The sequence below is a fragment of the Balaenoptera acutorostrata genome, chromosome 6 (assembly GCF_949987535.1).
Source record: "Balaenoptera acutorostrata chromosome 6, mBalAcu1.1, whole genome shotgun sequence".
Classification (NCBI taxonomy): domain Eukaryota; kingdom Metazoa; phylum Chordata; class Mammalia; order Artiodactyla; family Balaenopteridae; genus Balaenoptera; species Balaenoptera acutorostrata.
In genome coordinates, this window is record NC_080069.1 from 93,151,787 (window position 1) to 93,174,772 (window position 22,986).

At 35.8% G+C, this 22,986-nt stretch overlaps 1 protein-coding gene across 6 annotated transcripts in view; it reads left to right on the top strand.

The window, feature by feature from the left end:
* Positions 1–22,986, top strand: part of STX17 (syntaxin 17) — a 110,199-nt gene that overhangs the window by 15,605 nt on the left and 71,608 nt on the right. For all 6 annotated transcript variants that reach the window (XR_009008749.1, XM_007197061.2, XM_007197062.2 and 3 more), the window contains exon 3: positions 6,405–6,470. Coding sequence is in view for 5 of the 6 variants with exons in the window: in XM_007197061.2 (XP_007197123.1) it covers positions 6,405–6,470 (66 nt within the window). In the remaining variant the exon portion in view is untranslated. The remainder of the gene's footprint in view (positions 1–6,404; positions 6,471–22,986) is intronic.

The window sequence follows — 22,986 nt, forward strand, 5'->3', positions numbered from 1 at the left end:
AAACCTTTTTTCCCTACTATGCTTTGTAAATTCAAATAAATCTTTTAGGTGTCAGCATAAAGTTTAAATTAAAGTGCTTTTATACCTTAAACTCCTAAATTCTGAACATTCTCTATGTTATGTCATCATCAGATTCCCTGAACCTCTAGTGAATAACATTATATAATTTTAGAAAATTATTTTTAATAATTATGAGTAGCTTTCATGATTTTATACTCTAAGCAATATGAAGCAGAATTATTATTGTTATTCAATTTTGAATCAAAATATTCTGGAAGATGAAATGGCATAAAATGTGAGGCTACAAATATATAAAGTTGATTAAATAAATGGTGGGGTGTTCTAGAGAGAACTTTTAGTCCAGGAACCACTCTTAAAATATTTGTTCTCTTTGCCCAGCAGGCAAAGCAAAACTGAGACCTGGGTGTCACTGCCAAAGGGCACAAAGGGATGAATGTTGGAAGCCTGAAAACACCTGTGCAGAGGCGTTCATTGCACCATGGTGTGGGTTTATAATCAGGGTTCTCCAAAAAGATAAAATAGAAGAGTGGGTAAAAGGAGACAACGTATTCACCAGGATGAGAATGGTGAACACGGCTTTTGTCTCACCAGGTTAAGAATGTGCTTTCGTTTCATGGGAAAGTCTAGGGGAAAGGCTGTTTCTGTGAATATTGGATTCTCTGCTTATGCCTGTGCCAGAGGAGAACCATGGTGCCACTGGTAGACCATGGAGCCATAACATATCAATGAAGAACAACATGAATGCATGTAGTGAGACAATACATCTTTCTGAAATGACTGAAAAACAGTATCTATGAATTTTTTCTGTAGTTGTTTTTCCTCTTTCTTCATCCTGTTTATTCATAGCAATTAAAGGTATTTATCAGAAGTTGCAGTATCCAGTGGAGGAAAGAGCAGAATCCAATGTACTTTGGGGATGTCATTCTGAGTTCCATCTACCTTGAAATGTTGGGGCAGAGTTTAATGGCCTGGAAGCCACTCAAGAGCAAGTAGTGCTGAGACAAATCCTTCTGCCCACTCTGTGAAAATAAAGGAAAAGTATAAATCCAACATCATCTAGAAAATATTTCCTTGCAAAGCTGCCATTACCTTTAAAAACCCTTTAGAGAGAAGCCCTAAGGAGAAGCCCTTGGCAAAGACAAGCTGTTTTACCCAGTCTCTTGACAGATAATCTCCCCGTCATTGCTCTTCAGTCTCTTTGAATCTAGTCTTTGATATTTTCTTTGTAGACAATCATGTGAAGACAAACTATTTTATTTCTTCCTTTCCAGTCTTTGCCTGTCTGCCCACTTCCTTCCTTCCTTCCTCTCCTTCTTACTTTCTTTCTTTCCTCTCTTTCTTCTGTTTCCTCTCTTTCCCTTCCCCTTCTCCCTCCCTTCCTTCCCTCCTTCCCTTCTTTCCTTTCTCCCCTCGCTTCCTTTCTTACCTTATTGTGCTGACTAGGGCCTCCAGTGCAATATTGAATAGGAATGGCAAGATCAGACATCCTTACCTTGTTCCCAATATTAGGGAATGGTCTTTCACCACTAAGCATGATGTTGACTGTAGGGTTTTTGTAGATACCTCTAATGTTAACTTTTTTAAGTTTGCTGAGAATTTTTATAATGAACAGATGTTTATCGAATGGTTGTCTTTAAATCTACCATCTTGCTCTTTTTGTCTGTTTGTCCCATCTATTCTTTGTCCCCTTTTTTCATCTTTTACTCCCTTTTGGATTAATTGCATATTTTTTAAGATTCCATTTTTTCTTTTATTGGCTTATTAATTATACCTCTTTGTTTTTTTATTTTTATTTTTAATGGTTGCTTTACAGTTGAGAGTATTCATCTTTAACTTATGACAGTCTACCTTCAAGTAATGTGTTTTCATATATACATATATATACATATATATACACATATATATATATATATATATATATATATATATATATCACTTCACGTATATTATAAGAACCTTGGACTTCCCTGGTGGCGCAGTGGTTAAGAATCTGCCTGCCAATGCAGGGGACATGGGTTCGAGCCCTGGTCTGGGAAGATCCCACATGCCGCGGAGCAGCTAAACCCATGCGCCACAACTACTGAGCCTATGCTCTAGAGCCTGTGAGCCACAACTACTGAGCTCACGTGCCACAGCTACTGAAGCCCACACGCCTGGAGCCCATGCTCCGCAACAAGAGAAGCCATCGCAGTGAGAAGCCTGCGCACTGCAAAGAAGAGTAGCCCCCGCTCACCTCAACTAGAGAAAGCCTGCATGCAGCAACAAAGACCTAATGCAGTCATAAATAAATAAATAAATGAATGAATGAATGAATGACCTTATAACAGTACACTTCGATTTCCTCTCTCAGGGTCTTTGTAGTATTATTGTAATATATTTTACTTCTATGTAATATTGTTATTTTTGTTTTAAGCAGTGTCATCTTTCAAAGAGATTTTTAAAATAATAAAAAGTATATTTTATATTTATCTATATATTTACCATTTTTCAGTGCTGTCACTTTTTTGTAGACAAAAAACTTTTTTGTAGTCCCATCAACCTGAAGGACTTCCTTTAACATTTCTTGTAGTACAGGTTTGCTGGTAATGAATTCTGCTTGCTTTTTTGTGTTTGAAAAAGAAATGTTTATTTTGCCTTCACTTTTAAAAAATATTTTCCCTGTGTATATAATTCTAGGTTGAGTTTTAGATTGTTTCAGTACTTTCAAGATGTTGCTCTGGTGTTTTCTGGCTTGCATTGTTTCTCACAAGAAGTCTTCTGTCATTCTTATCTGTGTTGCTCTGTACTTCACATATCTTTTTTTCCTCTTTCTGTTTTTAAGATTTTTCTATCACTTATTGTAAGTAGTTTTATTATGATGTGCATTAGTTTAGTTTTGTTCATTTTTCTTACTTATGGTATTCCTTGAGTTTCTTGGATCTGTGGGTTTATAATTTTTACCAGATTTGGAAAAGCTTTGGCCACTCATTTTTCTTTTTTTTCTTCCTTACTGGGATATAACTGACATACAGCAAGCACTGTGTAAGTTTAAGGTGTACAATATAATGATTTGACTTACATACATCATGAAATGATTATCACAATAAAATAGTGAAGGTCCATCATCTCATATAGATACAAAATAAAAGAAACATTTTTTTCTCTTGTCATGAGATTTAAATTAGGATTTACTTTCTTAACAACTTTCATATATAACATACAGCAGTGTTAATTATATATATTAATCATGGCATACATTACATCCCTAGTACTTATTTATCTTATGACTGGAAGTTTGCACCTTTTGACCATAAACTGTATGGTTCCTTCTTTATATATTTAGTTGTGGAAAATCTCTTCTGCTAGTCTTTAAGTCATTCTCATCCATAATTGCTCTGAAATTAGTTGTAATTTCGGTACACCTATGGGAGGAGGTGAGCTCAGGGTCTTCCTCCTCCACCATCTCAGTCACTGTCTCATTAGTTTTTCAGAATTTTTCTCTCTCCTTCAAGGAGCCCAATTGCATACATAAAATGTTGCTTTCAGTTGGCCTGCAACTCATTGATACTCCATTCATTTATTGTCCATCTTTTTCTCTCTCTGTGTTTCATTTTGGATTGATTCTACTTTATATCTTTAAATTTACTAGTCTTTTCTTTGCATTGTCTTAGCTTCAATTAAACCCATCCATTGCATTTTTCATTTCAGATACCTTTTTTAATTTTAGGAATTGAATTTTTAAAAATATCTTCCATATCTCAATATGCTCATGTTTTCTTCTTTCTTAACAACATGGAATATATCATAATAATTTTTAATATCCTTGTCTATTCCATTATCGCTATCATATCTGAATCTGTTTCTATTGATTGGTTTTTCTCATTGCAGATCATATTTTCCTGCTTTTTTGCATGCATGTTAATTGTTTATTGGATGCCAGACATTCTGAACTTGTTGGATACTGAATATTTTTAGATTACTTTTGAGTACTTTTGAGCTTTATTTATTCTGAGACACATTTATTTGGGAACAGTTTGATCCTTTTGAGGCTCTTTTAAGCTTGCATAGGATCAGAATAGCCTTTATTCCAGGCCTAATTTTTCCCCATGTAGGACAGTGCTTTGGAGTACTCCACCTGATGTCTAGTGTGTTGAGAGATTTTTTCCAGTCTGACTTGTGGTCACATGAACTGTTTCTGACCTTGTGTGATTTTGGGGGATTAGTCTACCTGGTCTTTTCCAGTGGTTCTTTTTCTGACTTCAGGTTGTTTGCTTATGTGCGTGTGCTGATCTGTACTCAGCTGAAGACTCAAAAGGAAAACCCTGTGGATCTCTGGAGCTCTGTTTCAGTATAGTCCTCTCTTTTCAGTTATCTCCTCACATGCAGCTTTTTCCTCTCTGATACTCTGCTCCACGATTCTTGCAACCCTGACCTCTCTGGATTTTCAATTGTTTCCTTAACATTAATTTTTCTTAAAATATCATGACAGATTAGTATTAAGTAATTTTAAAGTGGCTTATTTTCAGACATGTATCTTTGGCTTACATTCTTTTCTTTTTGTTAATATCATAACACTAAAGGAGCATTTATACTGGGTCTGATGGCATCAATTAAATTTTTCTTAGAAGCAAAAGTAGTTTGATAGTGGTTTTAAATTTAGTTGATTGCGTAGTGCTTTTAAGTTTATGTTTGGTAAATATATTCTCAATATAGTCTATTTCTTTATTAATTTTTATTGGAGTATAGTTGCTTTACAATGTTGTGTCAGTTTCTACTGTACAGCAAAGTGAATCAGCTATACGTACACATATATCTGCTCTTTTTTGATTTCCTTCCCATTTAGGTCACCACACAGAGCACTGAGTAGAGTTCCTTGTGCTATACAGTAGATTTTCATTAGTTATCTGTTTTATACATAGTTTCAATAGCGTATATATGTCAATCCCAATCTCCCAATTCATCCCACCACCCTCCTTCCCCCTTGGTGTCCATGTTTGTTCTGTACATCTGTGTCTCTATTTCTGCTTTGCAAATAAGATCATCTATACCATTTTTCTAGATTCCACATATATGCATTAATATACAATATTTGTTTTTCTTTTTCTGACTTACTTCACTCTGTAGATGTAGTCTCTCGGTCCATCTACATCTCTACAAATGACCCAATTTCATTCCTTTTTATGGCTGAGTAATATTCCATTGTATATATGTACCACGTGTTCTTTATCCATTCATCTGTTGATGGACATTTAGGTTGCTTCCATGTCCTGGCTATTGTAAATAGTGCTGCAGTGAACATTGGGGTGCATGTGTCTTTTTGAATTATGGTTTTCTCAGGGTATATGCCCAGTAGTGGGATTGCTCGGTCGTATGGTAGTTCTATTTTTAGTTTTTTAAGGAACCTCCATACTGTTCTCCATAGTCTAGTTATTTTTAAGCTTAATGGCTATTGTTTAGTTCTTAGATGATATAAAAAACAAAAATTCAGGAGTATCAAAAGAGTTTTTTGCTGCATTATTCACTACTAAATTTAAAGAATATGCAGAATAAGGAATATAAAAATACCCTAGAAAAAATTTTAGTGCTCTACTTTTATAATCTGTTTTTCCTTCCATGTGTATATGGGGCATTTCATGTTTCTGTGCTTTCAAAGTAGTGTGTGTGTGTGGGTTATACCAAAAATGTGTTTAATGTAATTATTCACATCTGCTAACATCTTAATTATTTGGGTTTTTTATTTCAACCAAAAATAATATGTGACATTGGTGGTGTTTATATTTTATACAAGTATTCCGTCATAATGTTATCACATTTTCCTGTCAAATGAAAAATTTTCCATTATCATGCTCATTAAGTTTCTTGGGTGAACTCTGAAAACTAAACATTACCTTGGTAAAAATTAAGACATATATATTAAATGTTCATTCTCATTTTTATATACTTTCTAGTCTGCAGTATCCATGTTACTTTTTCTCAAATCACATTTTAGTTTTCAGTACTTGACTCTATCATTAACAGACATTTCAGAGTCTTCATATATAGTAAGAATATCTGATGAATGCTGTTAGTCTTTTCATTTTTCACACTCTTTTACATTCTCATTTTTTTCACCTCCAAAGAGTGTGCATTATAGACAAAATACATAATCTTTTTCAGTAAAATAAAGAGTATTTAGTGATTTTTGTTTGTTTTTACCATTTACCAGAATTTTGTGTGTAATGTTTTTGAAAACTTCCTAGTTACTTGTATGGTCTTTGGACAGTTAATTTCCACTACTAAGTCAGTAACTTTTTTAGCTGGTATGTTTAAGTTTGGGTGGGTGAGTGGGGATTTTTGAGGTAAATTGGGAATAATCACTTAGTGATAAAAAAAAATTCAGTACCTTTCCCCTTTCTTTCGTATAGTATCAGAGGTGCAGAATCTGGGACAAGTTGCATGAAGAGCATATCAATGCAGGACGTACAGTTCAGGTAAGGCTATTTTATTGTTTCAGGTAAATCACTATGAAAAAGACAGTCTTTTTTTTTATAAATTTATTTATTTATTTATTTATTATTTTTGGCTGTGTTGGGTCTTCGTTTCTGTGCGAGGGCTTTCTCTAGTTGTGGCAAGCAGGGGCCACTCTTCATCACGGTGCGCGGGCATCTCACTATTGCAGCCTCTCTTGTTGTGGAGCACAGGCTCCAGACGCGCAGGCTTAGCAGTTGTGGCTCACGGGCCTAGTTGCTCCGCGGCATGTGGGATCTTCCCAGACCAGGGCTCGAACCCATGTGCCCTGCATTGGCAGGCAGATTCTCAACCACTGCGCCACCAGGGAAGCCCGAAAAAGAGAGTCTTAAGGAGATTTTGCTAAAATAAATACCCTTGTAGCTGAATCCTTTTATATGTATTTGTAACTATTTCCTTAAGGATGCATTTTTAGCAGGAATTATTGAATTAGATGTCATACATATTTTTAAGATTTTGATTCATATCACCAAAATTTTCTCCAGAAATGATATATCAACTTACACTTTCACAATGAATGCATTTTAAAACACTAGTATTACTCATTCCTCAAATTTTTGCTAATTAGTAGGTTAAAATAACACTGCTTTGTCGTTTTAATCTGAATTTTTTCTTTTATTGCTTTGAAGGGTGAAAGTTTTTTATATGCACCTTGGATAGTAATGTTTTTTGTGTGAATTGCCTGTTCATGTCTCTTGCATATATTATATTATGTTGTTGTCTTTTGTCAGAGTTCCTTATAATTTTAAGATATTGGTCTTCTGTGTATAAGATTGTTGCAATAATATAGTGTTGCAAACATTTTTTGCTAGTTATTGGCTTTGTAATAAATTTTAATTATTTTAAATTAATTTTTGAAAGTCATATATTTACATACTTAACAGCCAAGTAAAATTAAAAGCCTTATAGAACCCTACCCTTCTCCATCTCCAAGTCCTACTTTTAGGAAACTACTTTTTTTTTTTTTTTTTTTTTTTTATCATAACCATGATAACATTTATTTATTTATTTATTTATTTTTATTATTTTTGTCTGTATTGGGTCTTCGGTTCGTGCGAGGGCTTTCTCCAGTTGCGGCAAGCGGGGGCCACTCTTCATCGCGGTGCGGGGACCGCTCTTCATCGCGGTGCGCGGGCCTTTCTCTATCGCGGCCCCTCCCGTTACGGGGCACAGGCTCCAGACGCGCAGGCTCAGCAATTGTGGCTCACGGGCCCAGCTGCTCCGTGGCATGTGGGATCTTCCCAGACCAGGGCTCGAACCCGTGTCCCCTGCATTAGCAGGCAGATTCTCAACCACTGCGCCACCAGGGAAGCCCTAGGAAACTACTTTTAATCCTTTTGGCCATTTTCCCTGGTATTTAGCTCTTTATTCCTAAATACCATGTGTAGACTGGTATTTCTTAATTAATCAGGTTTAGGCATAGTCTCTTCTTGCTATAGGAGATGCAGATCTAGCTTTCCACCCTACTCTCCTAATTCCTTTCCCCCCTATAATTACATATATTATAATTTCTGGTTAAATTAGTGATCAATATCTCATTATTTTTGATTATAAAGGCATTGTTTCTTGCTAAGCCAAATAGTGACATACACTACAGCCTTTTGCTTTTTTTCCTTTAAAATGTCACTTTCACTCTAATGACTTTTTAAATGTCTTTAGTGTTTTTTGTTTTTAATTGAGATATAGTTGATGTACAATATTATATGAGTTATAGGTGTACAACATAGTGATTCACAATTTTTAAAGGTTATACTCCATTTATAGTTATTATAAAATATTGGCTATATTTCGTGTTGTATGTTTATCCTTGTAGCTTATTTATTTTATACATAACAGTTTGTACCTCTTAGTCCCCTACCCCTATCTCGCTCTACCACCTTTCCCTCTCCCCACTGGTAACCATCAGTTTGTTCTCTATATCTGTGAGTCTGTTTCCTTTTTATTATATTCACTAGTTTGTTTTATTTTTTAGATTCTACATATAAGTGATATCATACAGTATTTGTCTTTCTCTGTCTTTTGACTTACTTCACTGATACCCTCTAAGTCTATCCATGTTGTTGCAAATGGCAAAATTTCATTCTTTTTTATGGCTGAGTAGTATTCCAGTGTGTGTTTGTGTGTGTGTGTGTGTGTGTGTGTCTGTGTATACCACATCTTCTTTATCCATTCATCAGTTGATGGACACTTAGGTTGCTTCCATATCTTGGCTATTGTAAATAATGCTGATATGAACATTGAGGTGCATGTATCTTTCTGACTTAGTGTTTTTGGGTTTTTTTGGACATATACCCAGGAGTGGAATTGCTGGGTAATATGGTAGTTTTATTTTTAGATTTTTGAGAAACGGCTGTACAGTTTTCCACAGTGACCATGCTAGTTTACATTCCCACTAACAGTGTACAAGGGTTCCCTTTTCCCCACATCCTTACCAGCATTTATTTGTGGTCTTTTTGATGATAGCCATCTGGCAGGTGTGAGATGATATCTCATTGTAGTTTTAGTTTGCATTTCTCTGATGATTAACAGTGTTTAGCATTTTTTCATGTGCCTGTTGGCCATCTGTATGTCTTCTTTGGAAAAATGTCTGTTTAGGTCTTCCGCCCATTTTTTAATTGAGGTGTTTGGGGGTTTTTTGATGTTGAGTTGTATGAGCTGCTTATCATATTTTGGATATAAACTCCTTATTGGTCTTATCATTAGCAAATATTTTCTCCCATTCAGTAGGTTGTCTTTTCGTTTTGCCAGTGGTTTCTTTTGCTGTGCAAAAGCTTTTAAGTTTAATTAGGTCCCATTTGTTTATTTTTGCTTTTATTTCCTTTTCTTTAGGAGACAGATCCAAAAAAATATTGCTACGATTTATGTCAGAGTGTTCTGCCTGTGTTTTTTTCTAGGAGTTTTATGGTTTCTGGTCTTACATTTAGGTCTTTAATCCATTTTGAGTTTATTTTTGTATATGGTGTTAGAGAATGTTCTGATGTCATTCTTATACATGTAGTTGTCCAGTTTTCCCAGCACCATTTATTGAAGAGGCTGTTTTTCTCCATTGTATATTCTTGCCTCCATTGTTGTAGATTCATTGACCACGAGTGTGTGGGTTTATTTCTGAACTCTCTGTTCCATTGATCTAAATGTTTTTGTGCCAGTACCATACTGTTTTGATTACTGTAGCTTTGGAGTATAGCCTGAAGTCAGGGAGCATGATTCCTCCAGCTCTGTTCTTTCTCAAGATTGTTTTGGCTATATGGGGTCTTTTGTGTTTCCATACAAATTTTAAAATTATTTGTTCTAGTACTGCAAAAAATGCCCTTGGTATCTTGATAGGGATTGCACTGAATCTGTAGATTGCCTTGGGTAGTATGGTCATTTTAACAATATTAACTCTTCCAATCCATGTACGTGGTATATCTTTCCATCTGTTTGTATCATCTTCAATTTCTTTCATTAGTATCTTATAGTTTTCTGAGTACAGATCTTTTACCACCTTAGGTAGGTTTATCCCTAGGTGTTTTATTCTTTTTGAGGCAGTGGTGAGTGGAATTGTTTCCTTAATTTCTCTTTCTGATAGTTTGTTGTTAGTATTTAGAAATGCAACAGATTTCTGTATATTAATTTTGCATCCTGCAACTTTACCAAATTCATTGAGCTCTAGTAGTTTGCTGGTGGCGTGTTTAGGATTTTCTATGTTTAGTATCATGTCACCTGCAAATAGTGACATGATACTAAACAAATAAGCAAATAGTTTTACTTTTTCCTTTTCAGTTTGGATTCCTTTTATTTCTTTTTCTTGTCTGGTTGCTGTGGCTAGGACTTCCAATACTATGTTGAATAAAAGTGCTAAGAGTGGACATCCTTGTCTTGTTCCTGACCTTAGAGGAAATGGTTTCCTCTTTTTACTGTTAAGTATGATGTTAGCTGTCCTTTTGCTTCTTTTGGAGTTAATACTTTTCTCACTTTTTTATATTGCCTGGGTTTTTGTGTATTTTTAGTTAATTATTTTTTAAGTGCTCCACATCTCTGCCACATGCTGTCAATATTTTTCATATGTTCAAATACATCACTTCCATTCTTTATACTAAAGACTCCCTCCTGAAGCCCTTCTTCCTCCAATTCCAATCTGGACTCACTTTCTAGGCTTGTTGCACAGCTGTTGTTCTAGGACTTCCCTCAGCTCCTCTTGTGTTGGGTTCCTGTTTTTCCTGGCTATCATGTCTTCCTTATTTTGGGCTTACTCTATTATTTTGTTGGAATACATCTTTCAATAGCTCTCAAATAAGTGTACCTTAGAGGTAAATTTTTAATTTATTATGTGTCTGATAAACACCTTTATTCTCCCCTCACATGTGATTGCTACTTTGAGTAGGTATAGAATTCTCTTTCAATATTGAAGGCTTTCTAGGCTTTCTAGTTTAGTGTTGCTCTTAAAAAAGCAGATATCATCTAGTTTCCTTATCTTTGTATAAGACCAATTTTTTTCTCTCTTTGGGAACTTTTGTGATCTGTTTATCCTGGTGTTCTGAAGTTTGATAATATGGTGTGCTTTGCGTTGGACCCTTTCAATCTAAAAACTCATCGTTTTAGTTCTGGGAATTTTCTTAAATAATTTATTTGATGATTTATTCCTCTGTGTTTTTTCTTATTCTCTCTTTTTTTTTAAATTCTTTCATTGCAAGGGTCAGCAAACTATAGCTCACAGGCCACATCTTGCCTGCTGTCTGCCCCATTTGTTTATGTACTGTCTTTGGCTGCTTTCATAGTACAACAGCAGAGTTGTTTGGTTGCAACAAGAGACCATATGGCCTGCAAAGCCTAAACTATTTACTGTCTGGCCCTTTGGAGAAAAAGTTTGCTGATCCCTATTCTGTTGGATGGAAGACTCTTGGATTGCTTGTCTAATTTTCTCTTCTATTTTCTGAGAGATTTCCTCAGCCTTATTTTCAATTCTTTCTACTGAATTCTTTATTTCTACTATTACAGTATTTATTTTCCAAGAGCTTTTTCTTTTCTTCTTATTTTTCGTAGCACTTTATCTTTGGACATAAAAATTTTTCCTGCTTTTCTGAGACACTAAAAAGCTGATTGCTTGTCCCCTGGTGGACTTCACCTAAAGGTGCTTTGGTAGACTGTCATTTTCCTTGGAGCAACCTCCAAGTGTCAGTATCTAGAGGTTGTTCTGGTTTAGTTTTCTAAAGAAGAATCCTCATTTTCCCCCTTGGGTAAGTAGGCACTTATTTCCTAATTATAGAAGCAGCTTAGATGAAGGCTCCTGTGCTTTCATTGTTCAGTACAGGCTTTCATATGAATTCCGTTTTTCAGTCCTGTGCCTAGTGTTTCTTTTTTTCTTTTTCTTTTTTTTTAAAATACATCTTTATTGGAATATAGTTGCTTTACAATGTTGTGTTAGTTTCTGCTGTATAGCAAAGTGAATCAGCTATATGTATACATATATCCCCAAATCCCCTCCCTCTTGCGTCTCCCTCCCACCCTCCCTGTGCTCCACAAAGCATGGAGCTGATCCCCCTGTGCTATGTGGCTGCTTCCCACTAGCTATCTCTTTTACATTTGGTAGTGTATATATATCAATGCCACTCTCTCACTTCGACCAAGCTTACCCTTCCCTCTCCCTGTGTCTGCAAGTCCATTCTCTATGTCTGTGTCTTTATTCCTGTCCTGCCCCTAGATTCTTCAGAACCATTTATATGTGTTAGCATATATGTGTTAGATTCCATATATAGTCCATATATATGTGTTAATATACGGTATTTGTTTTTCTCTTTCTGACTTACTTCACTCTGTATGACAGACTCTAACTCCATCCACCTCACTACAAATAACTCAATTTCGTTTCTTTTTATGGCTGAGTAATATTCTATTGTATATATGTGTCACATCTTCTTTATCCATTCATCTGTTGATGGACACTTAGGTTGCTTCCATGACCTGGCTATTGTAAATAGTGCTGCAATGAACACTGTAGTACATGACTCTTTTTGAATTATGGTTTTCTCAGGGTATATGCCCAGTAGTGGGATTGCTGGGTCATATGGTAGTTCTATTTTTAGTTTTTTAAGGAACCTCCATACTGTTCTCCATGGTGGCTGTATCAATTTACATTCCCACCAACAGTGCAAGAGGGTTCCCTTTTCTCCACACCCTCTCCAGCATTTATTGTTTCTAGATTTTTTGATGATGGCCATTCTGACTGGTGTGAGATGATATCTCATTGTAGTTTTGATTTGCATTTCTCTAATGATTAATGATGTTGAGCATTCTTTTATGTGTCTGTTGGCAATCTGTATATCTTCTTTGGAGAAATGTATATTTAGGTCTTCTGCCCATTTTTGGATTGGGTTGTTTGTTTTTTTGATATTGAGCTGCATGAGCTGCTTGTAAATTTTGGAGATTAATCCTTTGTCAGTTGCTTTGTTTGCAGGTGTTTTCTTCCATTCTGAGGGTTGTCTTTTCATCTTGTTTATGGTTTCCTTGGCTGTGCAAAAGCTTTTAAGTTTCATTAGGTCCCATTTGTTTATTTTTGTTTGTATTTCCATTTCTCTAGGAGGTGGGTCAAAAAGGATCTTGCTGTGATTTATGTTATAGAGTGTTCTGCCTATGTTTTCCTCTAAGAGTTTTATAGTGTCTGACCTTACATTTAGGTCTTTAATCCATTTTGAGTTTACTTTTGTGTATGGCGTTAGGGAGTGTTCTAATTTCATTCTTTTACGTGTAGCTGTCCAGTTTTCCCAGCACCACTTATTGAAGAGGCTGTCTTTTCTCCACTGTGTATTCTTGCCTCCTTTATCAAAGATAAGGTGACCATAGGTGCGTGGGTTTATCTCTGGGCTTTCCTGTTCCATTGATCTATATTTCTGTTTTTGTGCCAGTGCCATACTGTCTTGATTACTCTAGCTTTGTAGTATAGTCTGAAGTCAGGGAGCCTGATTCCTCCAGCTCTGTTTTTCTTTCTCAAGATTGCTTTGGCTATTCAGGGTCTTTTGTGTTTCCATACAAGTTGTGAATTTTTTTGTTCTGGTTCTGTGAAAAATGCCATTGGTAGTTTGATAGGGATTGCATTGAATCTGTAGATTGCTTTGTGTAGTATAGTCATTTTCACAATGTTGATTCTTCCAATCCAAGAACATGGTATATCTCTCCATCTGTTTGTATCATGTTTAATTTCTTTCATCAGTGTCTTATAGTTTTCTGCATACAGGTCTTTTGTTTCCTTAGGTACGTTTATTCCTAGGTATTTTATTCTTTTTCTTGCAGTGGTAAATGGGAGTGTTTCCTTAATTTCTCTTTCAGATTTCTCATCATTAGTGTGTAGGAATGCAAGAGATTTCTGTGCATTAATTTTGTATCCTGCTACTTTACCAAATTCACCTATTAGTTCAAGTAGTTTTCTGGTAGTATCTTTAGGATTCTCTATGTGTAGTATCATGTCATCAGCATACAGAGACAGTTTTACTTCTTCTTTTCCGATTTGGATTCTTTTTATTTCTTTTTCTTCTCTAATTTCTGTGGCTAAAACTTCCAAAACTATGTTGAATAGTAGTGGTGAGAGTGGGCAACCTTGTCTTTTTCCTGATTTTGGTGGAAGTGGTTTCAGTTTTTCACCAATGAGAACGATGTTGGCTGTGGGTTTGTCATATATGGCCTTTATTATGTTGAGGTAAGTTCCCTCTGTGTCTACTTTCTGTAGGGTTTTTATCACAAATAGGTGTTGAATTATATTGAAAGGTTTTCCTGCATTTATTGAGATGATCATATGGTTTTTATTGTTCAGTTTGTTAATGTGGTGTATCACATTGATTGATTTGCGTATATTGAAGAATCCTTGCATTCCTGGGATAAACCCCACTTGATCATGTTGTATGATCCTTTTAATGTGCTGTTAGATTCTGTTTGCTAGTATTTTGTTGAGGATTTTTGCATCTATGTTCATCAGTGATATTGGCCTGTAGTTTTCTTTTTTTGTGACATCTTTGTCTGGTTTTGGTGTCAGGGTGATGGTGCCCTCATAGAATGAGTTTGGGAGTGTTCCTCCCTCTGATATATTTTGGAAGAGTTTGAGAAGGATAGGTGTTAGCTCTTCTCTAAATGTTTGATAGAATTCGTCTGTGAAGCCATCTGGTCCTGGACTTTTGTTTGTTGGAAGATTTTTAATCACAGTTTCACTTTCAGTGCTTGTGATTGGTCTGTTTATATTTTCTATTTCTTCCTGGTTCAGTCTCAGAAGGTTGTGCTTTTCTAAGAATTTGTCTATTTCTTCCAGGTTGTCCATCTTATTGGCATAGAGTTGCTTGTAGTAATCTCTCATGATCCTTTGTATTTCTGCAGTGTCAGTTGTTACTTTTCCTTTTTCCTTTCTAATTCTGTTAATTTGTCTTCTCCCTTTTTTTCTTGATGAGTCTGGCTAATGGTTTATCAATTTTGTTTATCTTCTCAAAGAACCAGCTTTTAGTTTTATTGATCTTTGCTATCGTTTCCTTCATTTCTTTTTCATTTATTTCTGATCTGATCTTTATGATTTCTTTCCTTCTGCTAACTTTGGTTTTTTTTTTTTATTCTTCTTTCTCTAATTGCTTTAGGTGTAAGGTTAGTTTGTTTATTTGAGATGTTTCTTGTTTCTTGAGGTAAGATTGTATTGCTCTAAACTTCCCTCTTAGAACTGCTTTTGCTGCATCCCATAGGTTTTGGGTTGTCATGTTTTCATTGTCATTTGTTTCTAGGTTTTTTTTTTTGGTTGTGTTGGGTCTTTGTTGTTGCACCCGGGCTTTCTCAAGTTGTGGTGAGTGGGGGCTACTCTTCCTTGCGGTGTGCAGGCTTCTCATTGCGGTGGCTTCTCTTGTTGCAGAGCATGGGCTCCAGGTGCATGGGCTTCAGTAGTTGTGCTTCACGGGCTCTAGAGTGCAGGCTCAGTAGTTGTGGCGCATGGGCTTAGTTGCTCCACAGCATGTGGGAATCTTCCCAGACCAGAGCTCGAACCTGTGTCCCCTGCAATGGCAGGCAGATTCTTAACCACTGTGCCACCAGGGAAGCCCCTCTAGGTATATTTTGATTTCCTCTTTGGTTTCTTCAGTGATCTCTTGGTTATTTAGTAGTGTATTGTTTAGCCTCCATGTGTTTGTACTTTTTACAGTTTTTTTTTCCTGTAATTGATATCTAGTCTCATAGCGTTGTGGGCAGAAAAGATACTTGATACGATTTCAATTTTCTTAAATTTACCAAGGCTTGATTTGTGACCCAAGATATGATCTATCCTGGAGAGTGTTCCATGAGCAGTTGAGAATGTCCTGTAAATATCAGTAAGTCCATTCTGTTTAATGTATCATTTAAAGCTTGTGTTTCCTTATTTATTTTCATTTTGGTTGATCTGTCCATTGGTGAAAGTGGGGTGTTAAAGTCCCCTATTATTACTGTGTTACTGTTGATTTCTCCTTTTATGGCTGTTAGCATTCGCCTTATGTATTGAGGTGTTTCTATGTTGGGTACATAAATATTTACCATTGTTATATCTTCTTGGATTGATCCCTTGATCATTATGTAGTGTCCTTCTTTGTCTCTTGTAATAGTCTTTATTTTAAAGTCTCTTTTGTCTGATACGAGAATTACTTCTCCAGCTTTTTTTTTATTTCCATTTGCATGGAATATCTTTTCCATCCCCTCACTTTCAGTCTGTATGTGTCCCTATGTCTGAAGTGGGTCTCTTGTAGACAGCATATATACGGGTCCTCTTTTTGTATCCATTCAGCCAGTCTCTGTCTTTTGCTTGGAGCATTTACTCCATCTACATTTAAGGTAATTATTGATATGTATGTTCCTATTACCATTTTCTTAATTGTTTTGGGTTTGTTATTGTAGGTCTTTTCCTTCTCTTGAGTTTCCTGCCTAGAGAAGTTCCTTTAGCATTTGTTGTAGAGCTGGTCTGGTGGTGCTGAATTCTCTTAGCTTTTGCTTGTCTGTTAACGTTTTAATTTCTCCATCGAATCTGAATGAGATCCTTGCTGGGTAGAGTAATCTTGGTTGTAGCTTTTTCCCTTTCATCACTTTAAATATGTCTTGCCAGTCCCTTCTGGCTTGCAGAGTTTCTGCTGAAAGATCAGCTGTTAACCTTATGGGGATTCCATTGTATGTTATTTGTTGCTTTTCCTTGCTGCTTTTAATATTTTTTCTTTGTATTTAATTTTTGATAGTTTGATTACTATGTGTCTCGGCGTGTTTCTCCTTGGATTTATCCTGTATGGGACTCTCCGTGCTTCCTGGACTTGATTGACTATTCCCTTTCCCATATTAGGGAAGTTTTCAACTATGATCTCTTCAAATATTTTCTCAGTCCCTTTCTTTTTCTCTTCTTCTTCTGGGACCCCTATAATTCGAATGTTGGTGCGTTTAATGTTTTCCCAGAGGTCTCTGAGACTGTCCTCAATTCTTTTCATTCTTTTTTCTTTATTCTGCTCTGTGGTAGTTATTTCCACTATTTTATCTTCCAGGTCACTTATCCGATCTTCTGCCTCAGTTATTCTGCTATTGATCCCATCTAGAGTATTTTTAATTTCATTTATTGTGTTTTTCATCGTTGCTTGGTTCCTCTTTAGTTCTTCTACGTCCTTGTTAAATATTTCTTGCATTTTGTCTATTCTACTTCCAAGATTTTGGATCATCTTTACTCTCATTACTCTGAAATCTTTTTCAGGTAGACTACCTATTTCCTCTTCATTTGTTTGGTCTGGTGGGTTTTTACTTTGCTTCTTCATCTGCTGTGTATTTCTCTGTCTTCTCATTTTGGTTTACTTGCTGTGTTTGGGGTTCCTTTTTGCAGGCTGCAGGTTCATAGTTCCTGTTGTTTTTGGTGTCTGCCTCCAGTGGGTAAGGTTGTTTCAGTGGGTTGTGTAGGCTTCCTGGTGGAGGGGCCTGGTGCCTGTGTTCTGGTGGATGAGGCTGGATCTTGTCTTTGGTGGGCAGGACCACGTCCAATGGTGTGTTTTGGGTGTCTGTGAACTTATTATGATTTTAGGTAGTCTCTCTGCTAATGGATGGTGTTGTGTTCCTGTCTTGCTAGTTGTTTGGCATGGGGTGTCCAGCACTGGAGCTTGCTGGTCGTTGAGTGGAGCTGAGTCTTAGCGTTGAGACGGAGATCTCTGGGAGAGCTCTCACCGATTGATATTACATGGGGCTGGGAGGTCTCTGGTGGTCCAGTGTCCTCAACTCTGCTCTCCCACCTCAGAGGCTCAGGCCTGACACCCGGCCAGAGCACCAAGACCCTGTCAGCCACATTGCTAGGTACCTGGGGAGTTTCTTGCCTTTTGGGAAATATGAGGTCTTCTGCCAGTGTTCAGTAGGTGTTCTGTAGGAGTTGTTCCATATGTAGATGTATTTTTGATGTATTTGTGGGGAGGAAGGTGATCTCCATGTCTTACTCCTCTCTGCTATCTTGAAGGTCCTCTCTCGTGTTTGTGAATCTATAGTCTTTTTCACCGAAAAATGCGTTTTTGATCCTCTTACATTTCAAAAGGTTATTATAGCTGCAGTATAGTGAATAGACTGGGATAGAATGAAATGAATGCAAAAGATCATTTAGGAGTGGTTACAGAGATGGTGAAGATAGAGAAAAAAAGATTGATTTGAGACTTAGGTGGAAATTTGACTCGCCTCTCTATATGTGTATTTTACTTCTTGCTACCTAAATTATAGCCCTAAAGATCAGGGACTATGTCTCCACTAATTGTGTATGTCACAGTACCAGGTGCTCAGCAAGATGCAGAGTTTATTGAATGGTACTATACATGTTAATGTCAATGAGATTATTATGACTTTCATTTCTTACCATCTTCACTGTTTAACGTCATTAAAAATCACTTCTGATTTTCTTGAGACAGTGGTATGGTCAAAGTGTTTGTTTACTGATTTTAAAATATATATATATATTTACATTATTGATCTCCATCTGGCATAAAAGCTTGGTGTGTGCCATTAAAATAATGAGATCGAAACTGTTGTTAGATATAGGTATTTGTTTAGTTTTATTCATATCTGCCTTGAATTTTTTGTATAGGCTTGTTCTTTGCTAGTTTGCATAAAACTTATTTTTAGACAAACAGTTTCGTGAACGGTTACTATAAATTTTCTAGATTTATCATTATTCGATTTGTATAGTAAGGAGTATCTTTTTACTTTTGGTATAGTGTCTTTGTTGAAAAGGGGTTCTTAATTTAAATGTGTCAGTCTTTATCAATCTAATTTATCAGTGTTTTCTCTTGTGATTCATGCTGTTGGTATCTTGTTCAAGGAATGTTCTGTATCCTAAGATCAAGAAGATAATTTCCCTATATTTTCTGTTGAATGTTTTAAATGTTTTGCTTTTAACGGTTAAGTTGTTAATCCATCTGGTATTGATGGTTATGAGATAGATATAAATAAAATTTTGTTTTATTTCTTTTGGAAAACCAGTTGTCTCTCATTATTAACTGATTTCTGCAGTGTTATTTACATATCACAATTCCATATATGCATAAGTGTGTCTCCGGTCTTTCTCTTCTATTCTACTGGTCAATTTGTCTATTTCTCCACCAAGGTCCACACTATGTTAATTAAGACAGTCTTGTGATAAGGCTTGATATCTAGTTGGATAATACGATTACCTTATTCTACCTTTTCAGGAGTGTTTTGGCTATTCTTGGCCATTTAGCCTTCCATATAAAATTTGGAATCTGCTTTTCAAAGTTCATACACAGTCTTGTTGGAAATTTGGGAATTGCATTAGATTTATCCATCTATTTAGAGAAAAATGACATATTTACAATGTCCAGTTTTCCTGCCTGTGAATATGGGATATTCTTGTACTTGGTTATGTATTCTTTATTATTTGTGTATCTTTATAGTTTTCTGCATACAGATTGTGGTAGATTGTACATTTTAAAGATACCTGCAAAGTTTCTTGCATCCTACATCATCTTCTACAGTATGACGTTGCTACTCCCCCACAAACAGTAGCAACAGTGGAGTCTAATTCTCCTCCCTTTGAATCTGAGCTGAGGCAGAAGTAATGCCACCAGATTTCTGAGGCTAGATCAGAAAAGGCCAGATAGCTCCCACTGGTTCTCTGAGGATGCTTGCACTGGGGGAACTTAGCCATCATGTGAAATGTCCAAATATCTGAAGACTCCCACATGGGAGATAGCCACAGCCACAGCTGAGCTCAGAAATGTCCAGCCTCAGGTGCCAGCACATGAGTGAGCCATCTTGTACATCAGTGCAGTTGAGCCTTCAGATGACTGTAGCTTCAGCCAACATCTGACTCAACTGCATGAGAGACCCCAAGTGAGAACTCCTCAGCTGACTTCCTAAATGTCTGCTCTACAAAATCATTAGCAGAATTACGTGGCGGTTTTAGGCCTTTAAGTTTTGGAGGAATTTGTTATGCAGCAACAGATGACTGGAATACAGGGCTTACACTTAACTTTGTTTCTGTATTTCAGTCTATTTCATTAATCTGTTCTTAAGTACTTTATTGTTTTAGGGTTTGTGTGTGTGTATGTGTGTGTTTGAGGGAGGTGTTAAACATTGTCCTTTTAAATTATGTTTTCTAACTTTTGGTGGTGTATATAGAAATATAGTTAGTTTTCATATATAGATCTTATGGCCAATTATCTTTAAACTTATTATTTCTAATAATTGGTCTAAATCCCTTTGCACTTTCTATTAATAGGGTTTTTGGGGGGAGGGTGATGTTTTTCTTCTCTTAACAATATCACCCATTTTTCCTTTCTTGTTTCAATTCTTCATGGTTTTTTTTCAATCTGGCTCACTGGTTATTGAAAGAAACAGTTAATAAAGCAACTTGTTCAAATTTATCTTTTAAGGAGTTTTTTTTTTTTAATTTATTTTTGGCTGCGTTGGGTCTTCATTGCTGTGCTCGGGCTTTCTCTAGTTGTAGCGAGTGGGGGCTACTCTTCGTTGAGGTGCGTGGGCTTCTCATTGCGGTGGCTTCTCTTGTTGTGGATCATGGGCTATAGGCGTGCGGGCTCCAGTAGTTGTGGCGCGTGGGCTTAGTAGTTGTGGCTCATGGGTGCTAGAGCACAGGCTCAATAGTTGGGCATACAGGCTTAGTTGCTCCGTGGCATGTGGGATCTTCCCAGACCAGGTCTCAAACCCGTGTCCCCTGCATTGGCAGGCGGATTCTTAACCACTGCGCCACCAGGAAAGCCCCAAGTTTATCTTTTCAAAAAGACCTTATAAATGACAGCAGCTCCCTCTGCAAAAAAATTCTTAATGCTATTTATATATATTTTTTCTGAAAGTAAAATTTCATTCTGTATTACAGGATGGTTGTAAAGATTGTTGACCATGTGTGTAAAGTGCTTACACAGCTCCTCTCAGGGGAATTGGAGTAAGTTTGATTTGATACTCCCATTTTTAACTGCTAGATCAAGCTAAAAAGATTCCTGGCTTTTTGTTAGTTTAATTTAAAACACATTATAATTGCATCACTTTTTACCATTTTTTTGGCTTGTCATAGAAAAATACAAAACATATTTTTTAAAACTCAGCTCTCCCTGTCCCTCTCCCCAAACAGTTGACATATGGTAATACTACTAGTTGATTATAATAGAGGATTCTGAAAAATGTATCATGGTTTCTGCTTTGAAGAAACTTACCTAGATGGGATTTCATGAAATGTTAAATAAAATATTTAAATAATAATTTAAAGCTTTAGTAAAATGTTAATATAAGTCACTATATGACTAATTGTCAAATATTTTATAGAGACCAGTAAGTGAAAGAGTGCCAGGTATCTGGATGCTAGATAAGGGCAGTGTTATCCTTATTTTTCAGATAAAAGAAGGCTGAAGAACAGAGAAACTTCGGTGTTTGTCTAAAGCACAAGGCCTTCATAAGTGGAAGGGCAGGGATCCAATCTGGAATTATTTTTACTATTAACTCAGATGGATAGACAATCCAGGAATATTCTCAGGAATACTGTGCTTAATACCTATATAGTAGGTCTTCATTAGATATTTATTGAGTAAATGAATGGAGGCCCTTTTCTCCTTTGGTTTTCATTCCTTTTGGTGGTTCATTTAATATTTTTTAAGCTCTATGTATTCTTTTTGGTGCCTTCTGATTTTGAAGTAAGTGTGAAGTCATTACTATTAATACCTTAGTGTAGTAGTTAGGTAATACAAGCAAGGAGTAGTCCAGATTTATTTTAATTAAATAGTTATGACTCTGGAGTCCTTAATGATAAATTATATGACATCTAGATTGTGTTTACTCTAAGTTGTTTAAATGTTTACCAGTGGACTTGTGCTCTGTGTTTGTAAAGAAATTAGATTATTATGATACCAAATGTTTTCTGCTGTGTACATTTGCTCTTAAAATTACATGTTGTAAAAACATATTAGAAATCCTTAAATCAATATTTAACAAAGGCAAATATATGCGTAGCCTCTCTTCTTTTAATCATTAAATACATAATTGGACATTTTTCAGAATTTTAATTAACTCAGAATAATTACTTTTTACAATTACCAGTATGGATAAGTATACATTTAAATATATCTTTTAATCTTTAGACAGAAATTTCAGGATATTTCTGGAAGAAGGGAAAAAGCCATAACTAGTTATTAAATTTAGTTTCAAAACTAAAAAGAGAGAGATGTCACCTTTACTGAAAGTTTGGCCATAGTTTGCTGTTTACTGGTTGCATACTGCAAAGCTTTTTAATTACTGAGTTGGTATACTTTCTTTTTTTTAATAAACTTCCTTGGTTATAGTACCATTTATCAAACTTGATATTTTTGCAGATTTTCAGAACTTGGCATAATATCTTCCTTTCTGACCTGATTATTAGGAGAACAGAAACATTTGAATATTTACTACATCCTAGATACTATTCTAGACACTGGAAATATATCTGTGAGCAAAGCAGAAGAAAATTCTTTTCTTATTGAACTTATATTCTGGGGGTGGGAGTGAAGAAAACAGAGACTTTTTTTTTTTAATTTTTAAAAACATTTTATTATAGAAAACAATAAAAACAAAATATAAACAAAAATAGCAGTATAATGAACTCTTCTGTATCCATCATCCAGGTTCAACTCATAGTTAATTTTCTTTTTTTTATTTCTGAGATATACATTTTAAAGTAATAACTAGAATTATGACTTATAACATTATACCAGAACATATAAGATTTTTAGAAATTTCATGTAATGTCTGAAACATTTATATTAACATATTTCCATACAAATAACCCAATGAAAGTTTAGTATTAGTTGTTTTGTTTGTTTGGTTTTTTTTTATACTGCAGGTTCTTGTTAGTCATCAGTTTTATACACATCAGTGTATACGTGTCAATCCCAATCGCCCAATTCAGCACACCACCATCCCCACCCCACCGCAGTTTTCCCCCCTTGGTGTCCATATGTCTGTTCTCTACATCTGTGTCTCAACTTCTGCCCTGCAAACCGGCTCATCTGT